Source organism: Heliangelus exortis, chromosome 3, assembly GCF_036169615.1.
Source record: "Heliangelus exortis chromosome 3, bHelExo1.hap1, whole genome shotgun sequence".
Taxonomy (NCBI): Eukaryota; Metazoa; Chordata; class Aves; order Apodiformes; family Trochilidae; genus Heliangelus; species Heliangelus exortis.
In genome coordinates, this window is record NC_092424.1 from 81026992 (window position 1) to 81046163 (window position 19172).

Below are 19172 nucleotides of genomic sequence, written 5' to 3' on the forward strand. Positions count from 1 at the left end.
AAGTGCTCAAGTTTTAGATGAACCATCATAAGTCTTGGAGAATTTCTCTTAAAGGCAACACTTTGGAGTTTGTGGTGCCCATCTGAACTTCTATTAATTTCAGGGTTTTTTTTGTGAAAGACATTAATCTGCTTTGAATGTCTGGTGCCACCTGCTGCAGATTAGATGCATATTTATTAACTTGAATTGCTGTTTCACTTGCAGACATGATTAGAAAAGCTTTTTATTAATACAGAATTGTAATCTTCAGGTATGAAAAAAAAAAAATATAAAATTCCCTGATACATTTATTTGTCTCTAATCCTCTCACAATAATGAATGGTATGGAAGCTATAATCCAGATTTCTCACTGCTCTATATAAGTGCCTGAGGAAGGGCAGAAAGAAGGAACAACAGGGTCATCATTCCCAGGAACTGAAGAGTTTGAACACATTCCTACATGCATTTTTATGCTTTATGCTTTGAGGTATCTTGTGTATGATGTGCACTGGTAGTGTTACCTATTTTGATTCTTGTTCAATTTCTGCTGAATAGCACTGAGATGGAAAACTAAATTGCACTAGGAATGCTAATTGAAGAGAATTCCAGCTTCTGCAAAGGCATTTACAGTGCACTCTGTCTCGTTAGGATGGGTAAGACAATGCTGATGGCTTTCCCTGGGCTTAGTTCTTCTTCATGCTTACATTTTATTAGAAAAAAATTCAAAACATTTACAGGCTGGGATCGTCTTCCTCATGGATTACAGTAATTTCTGGCCTTCTTGATACACACCTGGTTTCCCTCTAGGTGGTAAAAATGGTGCTGCCAAACTCTTCTTCCTCTCCTGCTCTTTGTTCACACTTCTTCTTTAGATAATGTCATCATTGGCTGTGCATTGCTTTACTACACCAAAATAGGTTTTGTTCTTTCATGGTTCTACACAGCTTTGTTTCTACCTCTGTCTAATCTCTGCTACCCATCAAATCTTTTTTTCCCCCTCACTTTTTTCTCAAGAATCCTCTCTTTTTTTCATCTTTAATGTGGTAAGCCTTCCTCTCTTTATGTCTGCAATGCAACTTTTTTTCACTTCTTCAGATTGCTGCTGAAAACCTCCCTTTTACAGGTCTTTTCAGCCATCCCATAGGGTGCTAAATGTGTAGACATAATTGAATGGTGGAAATGTGTCCCTTAATGTATGTTATTTAATTACTGAATTAGCCATATTCAGTGTACTGTAAATATATAAAGCTAGAAAACCTTTCTGTAAACTAGTCTGAACTTCTGCCTAAAATGTGGCATTTGTTAAGAGTTGGTTGGTTTTGGTGTTTCATTCTTTAATTATAGACATTAGAAATGGTCAGAGTACTATAGCACTGGTTATACTGTACCAAATATAAAGAGAAGATTACTCCATCCATATTTAATATTCCCTTATCTGTACAGCCTTTACATAGGTTACCCAGTTTGTCTGTGCTATCTGCTGAGCAGTGGTATATGCAGTGGTACATGCAGTGGTACAGCTTTCTTTGAAAAATATCTTTCTGCAAGAGAGTTCTTCACTTTTGGTCCTTTATAAATTTACATTTGGCCACACTGAATAAATATATTTCCCCGGTTAGAACAGAGCCCTCTGTTTCATAAATTATGAGAACCACAATCTTTGAGTCATGTATAAACTCCATCAGCAAAAATTTTTTTCCTATGCTTTTGTTATTATAAATATTTAATAACACTGACTAAGCATTAATTCCTATAGGGCTCACTGGAGGGATAAATGCTGCTACATCTTTCTTCTTCTTCTCTATCCTCTTTTTATTTTGTTGCCCCTGAAGCTGTCTTGGCATGACAACTCGATTGTATGTAACGGAGAGCAGAGACTTGTACAGTTTAATTGCCTGAAGGATCTTAAAATGCAAACACAGTGGAATGGACAAATGATTAAATACTTAAGATACATTGCAGAAGAACCTAGAGCCCATTACAGATGTTGATCTTGAAAAAGAGTCAAAAGAGAAATTGGAAGCTGGATGCCCTTTTGGCCTGATCATAAGATAAGACTGCAGAAGAGTTGTACAACATTGATCTAATATTTTCTGCAGTAATGCCATCCCTAAGGACTGTGAAACTGACTTCAGGCCATTGTAAATATCAGTATTATTTATTCATATGTAAAAAAATCTCTGACCAGGATAGTGTCAGAAACTGCATCATATTAGAATGATTATAAAGAATTTTTCAAATCACAGAAGTAAAAAATGAAACAGATTTTCTCTGAGCAAGCTTTTTTCTAATGCAGTGCTGGGCATAAACCCCATAAACTGTCTTGGTAACAACACAGCAGATGTTCCAGGCTTCTCTCTTTCTTCATTGAGTCAAAGTAGAACTGAGCACTTGCCTGGAATAGGTCATCCTTCTTTCCTCTTTTAGGTCAGAAAGCTCAGTGTGGTCCAGGACATACAAATTACTGGGTTTTTTATGAAACCTTGAATCCCATGTTTCCTGGCTATAGTCTTTTTTACTGACCTGTTTACTGGTGTTAAAACACTGATGTTAAAACACAGCCATGGATTTTTTTAAAGTTTCCTGAGATTTTGTGCTTCAGCATCTCCTCTTTCCAGTAATGCTGGAAAATGAGGTTGCTCCTCTTTGCAAGGCTCTGAGAAGGTATTTTATTAAGCAGGCAACCTGTAGACTGACTTTGGAAGGGAAGTGTATCACAAGAGACCTGGCTGTCATTTTTCTGTCCAAACCAGAACTAGCATCTGAAGATACTGCTGATTTTCTCCCCCTGTGTATAGTTGGAAGGGCATTTGTTCCAGAGTCTCTAAGACTGTGGTATATCCCCAAGCATAAGATGTGATTCTCTCCTAAGGTGCTCAAGATGAGATGTGGCACTTCCTTCCAACCCTTGTCCTCCTTCTCCTACAGAAACGTCACTTTGATCTCAAACCATGCATTTACCCATCTATGAAAATTATTCCATGTGCCTGAGCCTCCTTTCATGAGTCATCAGTGTTGGGTTTGAAGGAAGTGATTCCAAATTAATTTTGAGTTTTCTTTTTACTTCCCCAGCTTTGAAATGGCTGCATATTAAAACCAGTTTCTAGCATAAATTACTATTGCTAGAATATTTTTGCTACCAATGGCTGGGGTGAGACATATTGCAGAATTAAGTGCTTGCTGGGACACTCAGAGCTTCCAGTTTTCCTTCCCGGGTGTTTGAGATAAATTTCTGCTATATGCCTCCCTTCCTCCCAAGAACTGCTTAAGGTAAATAAGTATTGAATTAAGGAATATATCATGATATCCAGTCAGGAGAGTAGAATAATTTTCACATGGGTAAATGGTGATTGTTAATGCTGAGAGCTATTTTGGAAAAAACACTCTGATATGTCCAAGGCAGGCTGAAATTTTTCATGGTTTTGAATAGAAACTTGAAAATAAAATCAGAAATTGTAAACTCTGCAAAAACAAAAATTCTCTTGCAACCTACTTTCTTCCAGTCTTGGGGAGATAAGAGAGACTTAAAGAACCAGTTTCCTTGCTTTCAAGTCCCATGAGGGTATCTGATCCCAAATGGCTTCTCAAATAATCCTTCTTGAAGTCCCAGATCCCTAGATCTTGTTCTAAACACAGAAATGTAAATGGAAGTGGGTTTGGCACTGAAAAACTAACCAAATACTATTCTGTCTTATGCTTGTTGTCATTAAGTCTGATTATATGCATATAAACTATTTGTCACACTGCAAAAGTTGTCTTAATTAACTGGAGAAACATTAGGTCTTTATATTATGTCAAATAATTAATGTTCTACAGATTATATGGTTAGTTAGATTTTGTTATCTGGAGTGCTATGCCCAGTTCTTACCTCTCTGATACAAGAGTGACATATTGAAAAGTGACACGTGAAGGACCACTGAGGTGATGGACTGGAGCATCTCTCCTGTGAGGAGAAACTGAGAGCTGGGGCAGTTTAGCCTAGAAAAGAAGCAGCATCTCAGAGGGTCTCATCAGTGTGTACAAATATTAGAAAGGAGTGTGTAAAGAGGACAGAGCCAGGCAGTTCAGACGGGATTCCCAGTGATAGGGCAAGAGAAAATAGACAGAAAAAAAATCTACTTAAATGTAAGAGAAGTTTAAAGAAAAAACTTTGTACTGTGAGGATGACCTAGCATTGGCACAGGTTGCCCTGAGAGGTTGTGGAGTCTCCATCCCTTAAAGTATCCAAAAGCTGTCTGGATGTGGTTCTGTACAGCCTGCTTTAGTAGGAGGGTGGATGAGATGATCTCCAGAGGTGCCTGTCAGCCTCAATCATTCTGTGATATTCCATTGTAATATTCACAGTTCCTCAAGCCAGAATAATTCTAAATGTCTAAATAATTCTTTGCAAATAGTAACCTCCTTCTTTTCCTGAATTTTACATTCTCCATTTCTTTGCTCTAGCCTACACTTTTTTCAGGTGTTATTTGTTTTGCAAGTACATAAGATATTTTAATGCCATAAAAACACGATGGAGAATTTGGGGAGGGAGAGGTGTGTTTCATAAGTGATCAAACAGTACAAAGATTTTGGGGTGTATTCAGTCTGTCAGAAATACATGAGGTGTTCCAGTTACCAGTCTCCCTTTGACATTTCTGAAAGGTCATTCTTTGCCTTTTAACAGTAAAGGTGAAGGCTGTCAGTAGTGGAAGTGAGATTTCCATCTGTTCATTATACCTAAAGTAGCAGGGGGAAAGAGCAGATGTGCTGCCCCAGGCATTGTGCTAATTTGGCTATCCAACTGTATTGTTTATTTTAGGGAGAATATCCATAAACTCATACAAATATAATAAAAAATGTAAGTAAATGCAGGCATCTTGTTCAAACCTCCTAAAGCCACTCAGCAATCTTTAGCATCTGGCAAAAGATGCACTATTTTTTTCCAAAAAGTCTTTGCATTTGCTGTAAATCACCCAGGCCTGATTCAGTAAGGCATCAATGCATGATCTTTAGTTCAAGCAGAGGAAAAACCCTGTTGACCCAAGCTGGAATTCTCATGTGTTTAAGTAAATACCTTAATAAATCAGCTCTTTTTGAAGCAGGATTTTTAAATGCTATCAGATGCAGTTAAATAAATAGAATGGAAAAATTATTATGAAACTTTCTGGTGTAGAGTTATCAGCCAAAGATCTCTTTTTATTTTTGTTGATAAGTCAAGTTTATTTTTGTGACAAGTCCCCCCCCCCTTTTTTTTTTTTGGAAAGTGAGCAAAATTAATCTCTGTGCAGTGAATATATGAACGTTCACTGTCAAGAAAATAAGATGTATCCTGATTAAGCAAAAATCTACCTTAAAGCACACACAGTCAATGCAAATCTAGTTTGTGTAGCCAAATGGGAACCTTTACCTTTTCCAAGTGCAGCTCTCATTTTAATACAGAAATCTGAGAGCTTGCCCAGAGAAACATTTCATGTCCAGATTTAGGAATCCAGGCTTCTTGGCACAGATGGTCCTACTAATCACAATAATTATGAGTAGTGAGATGTATTACAGTATTTTTCACCCTAGAAGATCTGTAGAGGACTGCCCTGTGATGGGCCTATGCTGTTGTTCAGCACTGTTCAAGTGCTTCTGAACTTACTACTTTCTGATTAATTTTGTTAAAATTTAGAACGTGAAAATCTTGTGTGTAAGATGTGCAGGTGTCTATCAACACAAGGGGAACCTCAGAACCTTGGCTTTCTGATACTTTTCTTGGCAATAATCACTGACTTTCTTTAAAATGTTTAGATTGAAGTCGTGAAGTGACAAGGAAACACCCATATGAAACAAGATTCAAACTATTTAAGCTGTGCAGGGTGACATCATATACTGTAATGTATTTTATATGTGGTTTGGGTTGTTTTTTTTTTTTAATCTGACAGTTCTCTTTTGGTTTAGAGTAAAGCCATTTAATTAAAATTAAAAAAGTAAGCTTGAAGGCCTTAATGAGGACCATTCTGTATTTTGGGAGGGCAGGATGTGACACAAACCTTTAGCCACAACTCAAGATTCATGAGGAATAAAGCTGCTCACTGTTTCCAGCTGAGGTGGATTTCTTTCTTGATTGTCTGTTTTTCTGGTTTAGCCTGCTCAGACACTTGACCAATCAATCCATCTGTTTAGTACCCTCCCCTCCCTCAGCCAAAAGTGTCCCAGTGCCAAACCTCTAAAGAAGAACTGAAGAGGCTGGAAAAAAAAAAAAAAAAGGTCATCTGTCTCAAATCTGCATTCATCTCTTTTAAGTGAATATAAAACTGGAGGTAATTTGATATTGTTCTTTGGTCTAAGTCACAGTAAAAGCAGCTAAGTGGTAACATTGGAAAAAGCAGTAGAATAGCTGGGAGAGGTAGTATTACATTTACAGGCTCCTGAAGTTTTATTTTTGACTTAGGTGGGGTCAGCATCAGGTAACAAGTGAACCAATACAAATTCCTGAGAAAAAATCATAGTACTTCAAAATGCTGTTCCTTTCAAATCCACATGGAATTTTTTGTTTTGGTGGTTTTGTTTGTTTGTTTATAATGTAGTTTTCTTCCTGTTCAGACTTAAACTGGACATTAGCCAAGCCTACATAACTCTGCCTTTGTGGAAGTTTTTGTGCTGGCTTTTATGGCAGTGATCTATTCTGCTGGGGCTCATGGTTGATCTCTGTGGATGTCAAGAACTGAGTCTTCTTGTTGTAGGAACTGTTTATGTCAGCATACCACAAAAGCTTTCAATTTAATTACCTTTTTGCTCAAGAGAAGCCCTTTATGTAAACAGTGCCTGACTGTGGATGGAAAATCTGGTTTTGCTTCTTTGCTTATGAGCAGCAGCTACTAGGACCACCAATCACAAGACCTTCCTAATTCAGCACTGCTCTTTTCCTAATCCATCCTGTTCCCAAGGCTTACAAAGTCCACATATATTGGCTGGGGATAAAACAGTGGAGACATTACAAGCCATCTCTAACCTATTCTCCTCACCACTCCTGGGTTAGGAAGCCCATGGAGATGAACACCAAAGCTGTTCTGGGGAGGGAAGGGGCAAGCAGAGGAGTGTTAGAAGTTGTGGTGCAAAGCAGGGCTGCACTGCAGACACTGTGGCACTGTGGCTGTGCCAGGGAACAGAATCATGGAAAGTTTTTCCAGAATTATATATCCTTAAGAAGAAGCTGAATGAAGCAAGGGTCTGCTACCGGGACTAGGGTGGGTGCTACGTGCTGCTGTCGCCCCTATCCCAATGCCTGGTTTGTGTTTGTTCTGAGCTCACTGGGGCACAGATTAGTTTGGAAAGAGAAAATAGCCATGAAAAGTACACCTAAGAAAGTAAATGCTTTCTGTAGATAAAATAAAAGCAATGACTGCCTCCAGGGGGACAAAAAAAAAAAGGGTAATTCATGTGGAAAGCAGAGATGCTGACAGTTTCTTTTACGTTCTTTAGAAAATCTCTTCCTGAGAAGAATGTCCTGTCTCTGACTTGCTGGTCCAATTCAGGACAGAGAGAGAAATTTATCTGTAATTTAGGGATACCTCTTGGAAGGTATTTGCATTATAGCATTGGCTAGAGCTGAGTACACCTTGGAGAGATTTCTGTCCTGTGCAGCTGTAGCATATCAGGCTGTTTGACATCATCAGCATCATCAGCAGTGACATCTGCTGTAGAGAGGCTGCAATGCTTGCTAGAGGGTTTCTTGTCTTGGCCACCTTTTTCCACAAACCCCATATATAGCATTTATTGTGGAAAACTCTATCCTTCTCAGTCAAATTTGGTTGAATTTAGCCAGCAGGTTAAAATTGTAGTGGAAGAGGTGCTAGGATGAATGGATGGATGGATGGATGACCTCATTGCAGCAAATTAGTTGCTTTATGAAATGAAGTTAAAGATGGCTTGGGGAGAGCAGGAAGAGAAGGCATCCAGGCCATAAGAGCTGTCAAGGAAAGAAGGTGGGAAGGCATCCATTCCTGAAAGCCCTGGCACACAAAAGAGTCTATAGCAGTGCTTTAAATCTGTTCTGAGCAACGGGATATATGGAAATGAACAAGCTTACGATATTTGGAGTGAGCAGGGAGATGATTTCCACATCATCTTAGTGCACTATAAATGGTCCTGGCTGGAGGAGTGGCTGCATGATGCATGAGGCAAGAGAGAAAATGCCAGTGCTGCTGTCCTTTTGGTTTTGCTCCTTCTTAGGAATGGTTGGCAGCCACCATTGCTGGTGGTTTCTCTTTTTCAGTTCCAGGCCCATATGAACAAAGAAAACAGTCAAATAGGATTTTGGAAGTTCTAAAAACCTAAAAAGCAGCCACTTGTTCTGCTAGGAAGTTTTCCAAAACAATGGCTGGCAGTAAGAACAAATGATCCAAATATATTTCCTGAAAAATTTCTTAGTTGTAGAAATAAGCGTGGATTTTACTGATCATATGGTTTGAATTCAAAATGATGCCCAAATTTTTATAGCTCCCACTGGATTCTTGAGGGTTTTCCCTTCTTGAGATTCTTAGGAGCCTTAAGTTGCCAAAATGCTAGTGCTGTTTATTTGGGTTGGTTAAAAAGCTGTGGACATTTTTCCCCAGCCTGTTGCATAAAGATAGGATCTTCTGAATGATTTGAAAGATTAACATTGTTGTCATGGACAGCTGGATGTGGTTTTATTTATAAATGGGAAAAACTAAGCTAAGACTGTCACACCAAATATGTTGTAAATTGAGAGAAGTATTAGAAGCAGTCTTTTCTGGCAGCTACAGATTATTCAGTGGGACAGTTCTTTTAAACCCTTAGTACAGTGTTTGCCTCCTATACTTGATGAAAAATCTGATGCTGCATGCTTGCCACCACTCTTGTCTATGTTTTCTGTCCATAATAGAACAGGAATTATGGCTTTGAACTTCAGTCCAGTTGGACCTTAGTTCAGACTGCTTGTATGACTTGAAGCAGAAGACTAAGATCCAAGTCCACAAAAAGACATGGGTGAAAAAAACAGGGTTTAGAAGGTGGGACAGTGATCTGGATTGTCACTTTTTAGGCACAATTTATGTATGTTTAAAAAGCTGCCTCAGTGACACAACCCAAAGAGTCAGAAGAGAGGAATTCACAGCTACAAAACACTTACCTGCAGGAGTCCAGGAATCCTAGCCAGGCTACTCAAGCCAAGCTATGGCTATCAGAGCAGTGTTTTCCAGAGCAAGAATCCACCAGGGCATTTGTTATGGTTCCATAGTGTGGAGAAATTTTAATTTAGTTTCTTAATTTTGATAGTCTAGGGTTAAGTCCGTCATTTCTCCAAGTGTTCTGGTTAATACAGTTGATGGCCACTGGGTAAATTCTCTCCTCTGCCTGTTTGTACCACCTTTCAGTATGAACATGGATGTTAGTTACATGCTTCTCCATTTCCCTGGTTATCCCCTCTGTATCCTTGGGTAAAGAGCAGTGATAGCTGGGGAAATATTGTTTTTGTTTTGGGCAAGCAGTAAGTCAAGGGATGTTGTACTTGACTCCTGTCTGCAGCATGGTAACTGCATACAATGTCTGCTTGCTTCTATTGTTCATGATGTGTTCAAATTAAAAGGATTTTAAGTTACGTTTGAAATGTGTATATTTTAAAATTTCAAATAGGAAGGTGAAATTGTCTTAGGTATGTGATGATCGAGTTAATCTACTTAGATAAGCTGTATGAAGGTTAACACCCTTATTTCACACTCTAACAGTGTGTAGTCCACTAATTTTAAAAATATAGAGAAATATCTCAGTACCTTGCTTCTGGACCTACCTGATCAGTCACACCATGTCATCTAAGGATACTCAGTGAAGTCAATCTGTGAAGTTTCTATATAAAATATTGATGATAGATGTTAAGACTGTCACATTTTAGGATAGCTGTACATTTTCTTTTCTCTTTCCATAATGTTTGAAAGATAACTTTAGTAGCCCCAGAGCTGCTGGAATTTGAGTGGTTTGGAAGGCCCAACGGGATGTGATGACTGCACATGGGCAGGAAATAAAATGCTTGGTTCCTTTCTCATCCAGAAATCACTTGTCTGCAATATCCACCTATGAAGAGGTGGAGTTCCAAACTGAAAATTTGTGATGCCAATAGGGTATGAAGTGCAAACAGAGATGACAGGCTCTGCTTTTATGAGGGCTGAGTCAAACAGTTTCACCTTATAGTGGAGAAAACGCAACCCAAAACCATCCCTCAGAGTGCAATAGGGGTGGAAGATAGAAGAAGTGATACAAGAAGGAAAGTGTAACTAAACCATTTACATGAGTTTAGGGTTTTGGCTCAACTTTCTGCAGTAAGTGATGGGGATAGTAAAATGCAGATATGATAAAAGAATTGATGGCTGTTTTGATATGGTCACTGCTTCCAGAACCACGTGGCACCTTTGTAGGCAATTCATTATTGCAAGGGGATTTTCTGGAGTGCCAGGGATTAATTATTTTTATAGTCCCACAATTGTACATCTCATCTGTTAGTTTTTGAGAATGGGAATGCTCTAAGCAGAGAAACACTGTGTGCTTTTCTTGTCTATCATGGGAACCCAATGCCTGGGTTTGAGTGAACTTTTTTGAGCACATAGACCTCTTAATTTCATGAATCTTTTGAGGTGCCTACTGGTGATGGGCAGCACTGAAGTCTCAGGTTTTTATCCTGGGTATCATGTTTAACACTTCAAACAAATAAGGATGCTGCTTATAAATTTTTCTGCTATCATACCAAGAGAGGCCCAGAATTAGACTGCTTGCTTTTTTTTTCCATTTTAATTAAACAGCTATGATATCTTGCTCAGTGATTTACTAAGGACAGTGTGCCCAGTGTAGGATGAGTGTTTTCTATAGGGACACTTAATGTAATTCACAGGGAGTTTTCATCCCTGTCTGAAAAAGCAATGGATAAGAAAATGGAGAGAAATCAAATGCAGATGAGAAAATGGAATGTTATATGTGGTAAAATAAAGAAACATACATTGGCTTAACGACATCCAAGAAACACTTCTAACCAAGCTCCAGGATTCCAGGATGTTAATCTCATTAGTTTAATGTTATTATCCAGCTGTCAGCTCCTGGACCCTTATGGAATCACTGACATTCATGTCAGATACTGAATCAGGTTAGAAACTTAAATCACTTACTGAAAAGTATCTCCAGTTTCTTATTTTAACCCATTTGTGGTTTACTGTACTGAATTACTGACTCACCAAATTCTCTCTTAATTGCCTCTTGTCTGTTGTTGTGCTGCTGAAATAGTCCAGGTTTTTCCATCAAAGCTGAAGATATATTTATTTTCAGCAGAGATATTACCATTCCTGTTTGTGGAATCCCAGTTTTGGCTAATTTTAATATGGCTGTAAATATGTGATTTCCATGGAAACTAATTTAGTCACAGGATTTTTTTGTCCTTTTTAGGACAATTTTTTAATGTTTTTTTTTTTCTTTTATAATGATGGCTTTGCTTAATGTGGTTGCCAAAAAGAAAAATTTGATTAACGCTAGACTAGATTATTTATACTGAACTATTCAGTATATGTATAGATTGCTTTTTTGGACCAAGCAAGAGCTGCTTAACTCTCTCTTGGTTTTGTGCTGGGAGCACATAAGGAAAAATCTCCTTTTGCTCAAACAGGAGATCTCAAACAAGATCTCCTTTGAGATCTTGCCCTCTTATACCCTCATGGTAATTTCATAGCAACACCTTAATGAAATATGTATTTTTTAAAATTTTAATGAAAGGGTTCCTTAGTCAGTGCAAATTGTCATTAGGTTTTTTTTTTTTAAAGTTTAGAATATTTCTTTTTAAAAAATAATTCTTGTAATATTATTCTAGGGTGGGATAATGCTTACGTTGTATTTCTAGATCCAAATTTGTACAATTTTAGCACTAACACTGTTTTAAACTTTTCATAGTTTAGGGGGTTTTTTTACCCTTATGAGATTAGCATCATTCAAGTTATGTTTGGAATTGATTATTTCATTTGTGTGCCATTGTGCTGTGAGCTTGAACTCAGTTTTTATTTAGTTTCAGTCTAAAAATGTCTTCGCTTTTTTCGGAGGTTTAGTGGGGTATTTTTGTTGTTTTTTTTTTTTTTAAGAAAAAATGGGAATGCTAAGCAAGGAATCCAGAGACATTACTATTATGAAATGAATTTAAGGATTGGAGGATACATAGTAGAAATTTTATATTAATTTAGCCTATTAACTTTCATTTTAAGGTTTACCTTATTGGCACCTAATGGCACTTTTTTACTTGATAGTTATTGACATACAAGTCTAATGGTAGGACTAGGGAGTTTCCTTATTTTTTGAAATACTACTCCTGTATTCCTCTATTTGAAAAATTTTAGATGTATTTGAGATGCCTTTTGCCTATTAACAGGCAAAAGTCAACATAGGCACCTGCCTATATTAGAAAAATTCTCTTGGTTGCTCTCTGTTCATAGTGCAGCCTTGGTATGCAGTGGGTCCAAGGCAGCAAGGCAACACAATAAATTGTTTCCAAGGAGTGTACATACTAAACTTTAAAAAAATAGTATATAGAGATGGCAAAATACCATAGGAAATGTCAATTTGAATTGTTTCATTAGCTACAAGGATGAGAAAACATTGAAATGGACAACACTTAGCACACAATTTAAGAAGCATTTAGTGTTCATATCAGAAAATCAGTTTTGACAGCCCAGTGAAACAGCAGATGCAAGAAATGTAGGCAATTTTATTTCTGCATATACCCAGAATTTTAGTGAATGCCAGCCAAGTGCCACTCAATTCTAATTTGCAGCTATCACTTTCCTTCCTTAAAATGTTCTCACATGTTTAGCATTTCTCTAGATTAACCACATTGCTGGTCAACACATTTTATAATAAAAGAATCCAAGGGATGTCATGCTGCTGGCATGCAGAATGTCAATAAAATGAAATCCCATGTTCTGAATGTGTTACCTTTTTACTATGTAAAACAGGACCAATTCTTTTTGCACACTTTCTGACTCCTCAGTGAAGACTTCTGCTGAGATGTCTGCAGAGAAATTAAGGCCTTTACCCTGATCAGTTATTCTTCATTTCAAAATTAAAGAAGTGTATTAGTAGTCTAATTATGCCTCCTTGATTATTTCCATGAATGTAAAGGTACAGAATACTACAGAAACGTATCAGTAGGTGTGTAAATCGTATTATACTTATATTCAAGATCTGACTGCAAATTTTACTAGCTTTTTATATACAATTACCTTTTATTTTTAATGTAACGCAATTTTTTCTTTTCTTTTTTTTTTTTTTTTTTCTTTCTTTTTTTGTTTGTGTCTTTCTAGGTATGGCATAAACTGCCTGATTCAATTTGAGGATTTTGCTAATGCTAATGCATTCCGCCTCCTGCATAAGTACCGTAACAAGTATTGCACTTTCAATGATGACATTCAAGGTAACAGACTCTTTTCTTCACTCTTGTGATGCTTACAAGCTAAAAAAAATGGGTCTTCCTTGTTGTACCAGAGGGAAAAAATGTATCAGCTTTCCTATGATGCTTGCTCTTCAGAACAGGTCATGTTTTCTCTTGAGTTTCCTCAGCATGGGTTTCTGTGAGCTGTCTTTGCTCTTAACCTTTCCCCTCTCATTTATGCCTCTTGCTTTATTTAGATGTTCTCTCTTCAGGGCATTTATTAATAGTTGATCTCTTAATTTCAGATCTTTGGGCAAATGTCAAAGCTCAGCTCTGAACTCTGCTTCTCTGTTTTTTTGTCACTGCAGTGACAACTGCTCTCCTGTTCCTCCATGCAACAGAGCTTGCTTGATAAATGTCAAACTATTTCAGTTCTTAATTTGACAACTCGGTTAAATATCCTTCCGATTTCCTTTGCAGTTTCAGGCCTTTCAGTTTTAGAGGAAAACTAAACCTCAGACTCTGCTTTCCCATCTGAGTCATTTGTAGCAGCTGGGAAAAGGAAAAGATCTAGGATGGGAAACATCAGCAAGGGGAATTCCCCAAGTGGTCACTCTCTACAGACTTCTTGTCCCTTCCCTCCCAAGAAGAATGACAAGCAGGACTGAAGCAGATGCTGCTGCTGCTTGAGTTGCCTTATTCCCTGTCAGGAAAAGAGCACTGGAAAATAACTTTCTTTAGGGCAGTAACTGCATTGGCTCCTATCCTTGCAAAGAGACTAAAGTCAGAAGGAATGCTGGAGAAAGAGACCCAAGGAGGACCCTGGCCACTCAGCTGCCTCTTACCCCCTCATGTTTCCTTGGGTAGATGGGGGTCCTCAGCAGTGACAGGATCAAAAAAGAGAGTTCATCTGTCTTTATTTTTAACAGTTTGCAGAGACACTTTAACCCAAGTATTAGCTTGAGTTTTCCTGAAGTCATTCTTGAGTCATTCTTGGGACACAGGTCTTATTTTGGGGACTAAATGCATTCTGGTGGATTCAAACAGCCCTTGTATTCCTGACTCCAGGGATTTGGCTAGCCCTAGCCACATGGACTGTTTATGGAACAAGCCTGGCTGAGTTCTACTCAAGCATCTGAGATAGATTATAGAGGACAAACTCCCAGATGGGAAATAAACCTATTATGAAGTTATCATTTCCATTTGGAAGAAGCATGGTGCTTCTTACCCTGTAGGGTCTGATTGTAGCCATGGCTACAACAATCCAATACAGCAGATGTAACAGTGTCTGGGAGTTTCTGTAGTTGTTTAGAGACCCAGGTCCCACAGGGACCTTGAAGGACAAAGGTCCTCACCCCATATCAGAAAGAGACTCAACTAGAATGTAGTTCCAGTGAACTGGAAGGGAAGCTTTTCAGCAAAATTGTACCAAAAATGGGTGAACTGAGCTGAGAGTCTTCAATTATTTCAGATGCATTTTTTTGAAACCACTGCATTCTTTCTGATGCACATGAAGGAGGTGTCTTCATGTTCAGAGCTTTTGGAAAGTGTCTGTTTGGCTTTTGTAGCCACGTGTAGTCTTTTAATTTTTCCAGTTTCTGCAACCTGATTTGTGTTTGTGGGTCTTCTGATATTCTCATAGACGATATCTGTGACTTTTGGGTGATCTCCATCCCTAATGCTTGAACAGCTTCCAAGAGGTGAAAGCAGATGCATTTAGCCTGCTCTTATCTCTGACATTTGTCATCAGAGCCCCATAAATATCTTCAGTATTTTTTTTTAATAGGATGTAATCTTTCCCTTTCCTGTGGCAGTGGAATATCAGCCTAAATGTAGATCCAGTGATATTTTTCTCCCTCTTTCCATTACAGCTCTAAAAACCCTTTCACCTGATAACTTTAATGAGGATAGATGGTGCTAACTTCTTCAGCAATCCTTAGAGATTTTCATTTTCTAAACAACATGGTTTTTTCCAGGCTGCCTGAAAAAGTGTCCTGCTCTGTACACAAGTTGTATTTGCTGCCCCTAGAGAAGTAAAGCTGGCCAGTAAAAGCAAATGTCACACAAGATGTCACACAATGTGACATCTGATCCATCATCATCTTCTGAAGATAGTGCTTACATGATAGACTTTCTACTCCAAATATTTGTCAAGTTAAAGCTGCTTTAAGGATAGAAAGAAAATTTCTCATATGTTTTGTGGAAGGGCTTGAGGCTTTTTTCAATGCCATAAAATGGCCAGACAAAGGATTCCTATATATCTTAGCAATGCAATGAGGACCTTTAAGTACCTCAGATCTGAAAAACCTAATATATGATCCTGACTCCTGCCAGACATTCTGAAAGATAAAGAAAATGTGGCAAGCTGAATATCCATTTGCAAGTAGCAACTTGGATAAATGCAGTTCCCTTCTGTTAGCTTGCAGCTCTTTGCAGGGTTTCAGCATGCTCCAAACTGAGGCCATTGCAGAACATTTGGAAAAAAAGTGTCTGCCAAAGCACTGATCTTATAAAACCCCTATAGATTGGCCAGCTATGGATATATTTAAGAATTCCTGGAAGCAGTTTTTTCTATAGCATAGCCACATCCTTTATTTTGGAAAAAGGTTTGTAATGTTTTCTACATCCCTTTTTTGTACTTAAGGAGTTGGTAACAAGGGCTAACAGGATTCTGACCAACTGCTATGAATCTGTATTGGAATAATAAAATCACTCTTATTTTATAATTCTAGAAAGTACCTTGGCTTTTGGATGGATAGTGAATGTTTTCCATCCGTGATTATGATAATTTCTTCATATTTATATTTGCAAAATATTTTTAACAAACACAATAGAAATAATGTTGCTTTAGGAAGAAAATGTTCACTTTTTTTCTTGGATGTTTGCTTGGTTTTATTTTGACCACAACTCAGCTCGCCGCTTTATTTTATTATTTTTTTCCCACCTCTCTGAAACAGGATATGATTTTTAGATGTGAAAATCAGTGACAGTCTTGGGCTCAGAACAAAAACTTTTATTTGGTTGTCTCTAAATATTGAAGAACATTTTCCAAAATTGGGATTTTTTTTTAATATCATTTCCTTGATGGTAGTAATATTAATTAATACTGGGATGCCAAGCTTCACAGCATTCACCTGAAATAGATTAGGTTGCTAGCTTTGCTCATCTCCAAAATATTTAGGAAGGAGAAGTCATAAGGACAGAGTGGAATTTTCTTTCAGATTTGAGATGTGGGGTTTTATTTTCTTCTCTAACCCCTGCCTGGGAATGCCCCAATGCCAGAAGAATTATTGAGGCTTGTGTTGCCAAGCAAAGCTTTTTTTTCTCAGGGTGGAAGACACCATCTGTTTGATCACCCTTGGTTGGGGTTCACAGTTTAGGAAGTTAAAAATCCCCTTGGAGAAATTAATCTATTAACTAACCTGTTCCCTTCCCTGTTTCAGGGCTGCTGAACAAATTTTTTATGCTTATTTAAAGAAGGAGCTCCAGGTACAAGTCCAAGACTGCAGTGTCTGAAATCCTGCTGATGGGTGGGATTGACTCTGTCCATACTTCCCTGCCCCTCACCTAACCCAGCTGGGGCAGAGCAGGGTGGTGTAGCATGAATCTCTCAAAGCTTATCACATGGTAGCTGCTTTCACTAACTGCTGATATTGGGTCAAGTTGAAATACTGGCATATATTCCTCTAGCCTTGCTGCCTCTGTGCAGGCCAATTCTTTCATTTATTTGGATGTTTTTTCCCCACCTCTGTGCTTTAAAATCCTCTCAACTGACAATGAGAAACTTCTGCAGTATAAGCCAATCTACATAAAATAAGTGTTTTTCTCTGCAGTGTAGTACTGTTTCTATTCTAGTGTTACAAATCTCTTTCACAGTGCCCAGAGCTGCAATGCTTTCCCCCATCATGGGCATGGAGCCTGTGTTTTATGCCAACAAAAATATTTACATGGAGAGATTGCACTGGATTGGAATTAATTTTGGTATCCATCATGACCTTAGATGTCATTAGTTTTTAGCAGCTGTGCTGTTTAATTGCATCAAAATCTTATGAAAAGAAACAGACCTTAAATAAAAACATAGAACACATATAATTTAAGGTTACTATTCCATCTTACGTATGTGGTTTGATTTAAAATATATGCTAAATGTTCAGCAGGCTGTCATTTGAGTAATTAGGGAAATTATACCTGTAAGTTATGTTATGACCAACTTAGCATTCAATCAGTTCTCAGAAATCAGAATCAAGTGTTCTCATTTTTAGGTTTAGTTATCTTTAACATTAATGTTAGAAGTGATAGATTTGGTACCTGCGAATTCCAGGTTTTGAAATTATATCATAAAAAAGATTAGGGATCTGATGTTCTGGTTGTGATGAGCACAGGGCTTCAAATTTGTTCTCTGGCCAAAATTTGGAAAATAAAAAGCTGAATGATGTAATAAGCTCGTATGTTGATATCTTATATCTCAAATTCAGACACTATATGCAACTATAGAAAACCTTTTCCACAGTATGAATTGATATTTGCTTCCAAGTAGAACATATTTTTAAATATTATATTATTATATAATATATATATTATATATATTATAAATATATTATAATTTTAGATATTTTTAAAATACTTTTTTTAAAAAATCCTCTTAACACATATTAAGACAAGAGGAAATGTCCTCAAGTTGTGCCAAGGGAGGTTTAGATTGGATATTTGGGAAAAAATACTTCATCAGAAAGGCTGCCAGGGAGTGGAACAAGCTGCCCAGGGAAGTGCTTGAGTCACCATGTGATGTGGTGCTTAGGGACATGGTTTAGTGGTGGACTTGGCAGTTTTGGATTGATGGTTGTACTTGATGATCTTAAACGTCTTTTCCAACCTAAATGACTCCATGATTCTATGTTTATACATACTGTAGGGTTACATGGAGTGTATTTTTCTTCCAGCATATCCAGGATATCACCTATCCTTTACTTGGTGGTAAGTTTACATCAAAATCAGTATATTTTCAAGTAAATCCCACACTGTAGTTTTTTTATATTCTTCCATATGTATATAAAAGTACATCTAAATAGAAGTATTCATCTTGTTTCTTTTTGTGCTCATTATGCATTAAAACAAGTCTTCCATTTTGACCATGTTCCTGAGCAACCAGTCCCAGGTGGCCCTGTTTGAGCTGAGAGGACTGCACCAGGTGACCTCCCAGCTTCATCCACCCTGTGCTTCTGGGACCCTGAATCCCTTTTCGAGTAGACCAAATGGTTGCTCTTTTAAAAAGGTTCCATTTCTCCTTTGTTGGAGCTTTTCCCAGCAAAAGACCAGCACAGAGAGACCCATCATTCTGTGCAGTGTTATTTGGAAGACTGGCCATATGAACATGGGATTTCTATTATGCTGTGTATTGAGAAATATGAATTCTGCTTTTACCACTTCCTAATCTCCTAGTCCAGAATGAGTATCTCAGATTTTAGGATGTGCTGCTGAAATTCCTCCTTTCTTCCTTGCTAGATTTTTAAGATGAGTAGGGAAGATGACATAAAGGAACTAATAATAAATGATGACACGTTTTAGTTCTTGAAAAATTCAATTATGGACAAGTGCTTCAGTGGTGTAAGGCATTCCCCAGGTCTTGGGGATTTTTCCCCGTTTTTTTCTTTCATTGTTGCATTTTCTGAATGTGCTCCAAAGCATTTATAATGAGCCAACCTCAAAAGGCTGTGGTCCCTGGGATTTCATTCTCAGTCATACAGTTTACAGTAACAAGTAAGGATACAGAATCTTAAAGAAAAAGAAAACTTGATTAAAAATTGTGTACTTTGAAACTTCA

General features: G+C 37.7%; 1 protein-coding gene across 3 annotated transcripts in view; it reads left to right on the forward strand.

The window, feature by feature from the left end:
• The window catches only part of ME1 (malic enzyme 1), a 158146-nt gene that overhangs the window by 107591 nt on the left and 31383 nt on the right, over window positions 1–19172 (forward strand). For all 3 annotated transcript variants that reach the window (XR_011725359.1, XM_071741458.1, XM_071741459.1), the window contains exon 7: window positions 13284–13393. Coding sequence is in view for 2 of the 3 variants with exons in the window: in XM_071741458.1 (XP_071597559.1) it covers window positions 13284–13393 (110 nt within the window). In the remaining variant the exon portion in view is untranslated. The remainder of the gene's footprint in view (window positions 1–13283; window positions 13394–19172) is intronic.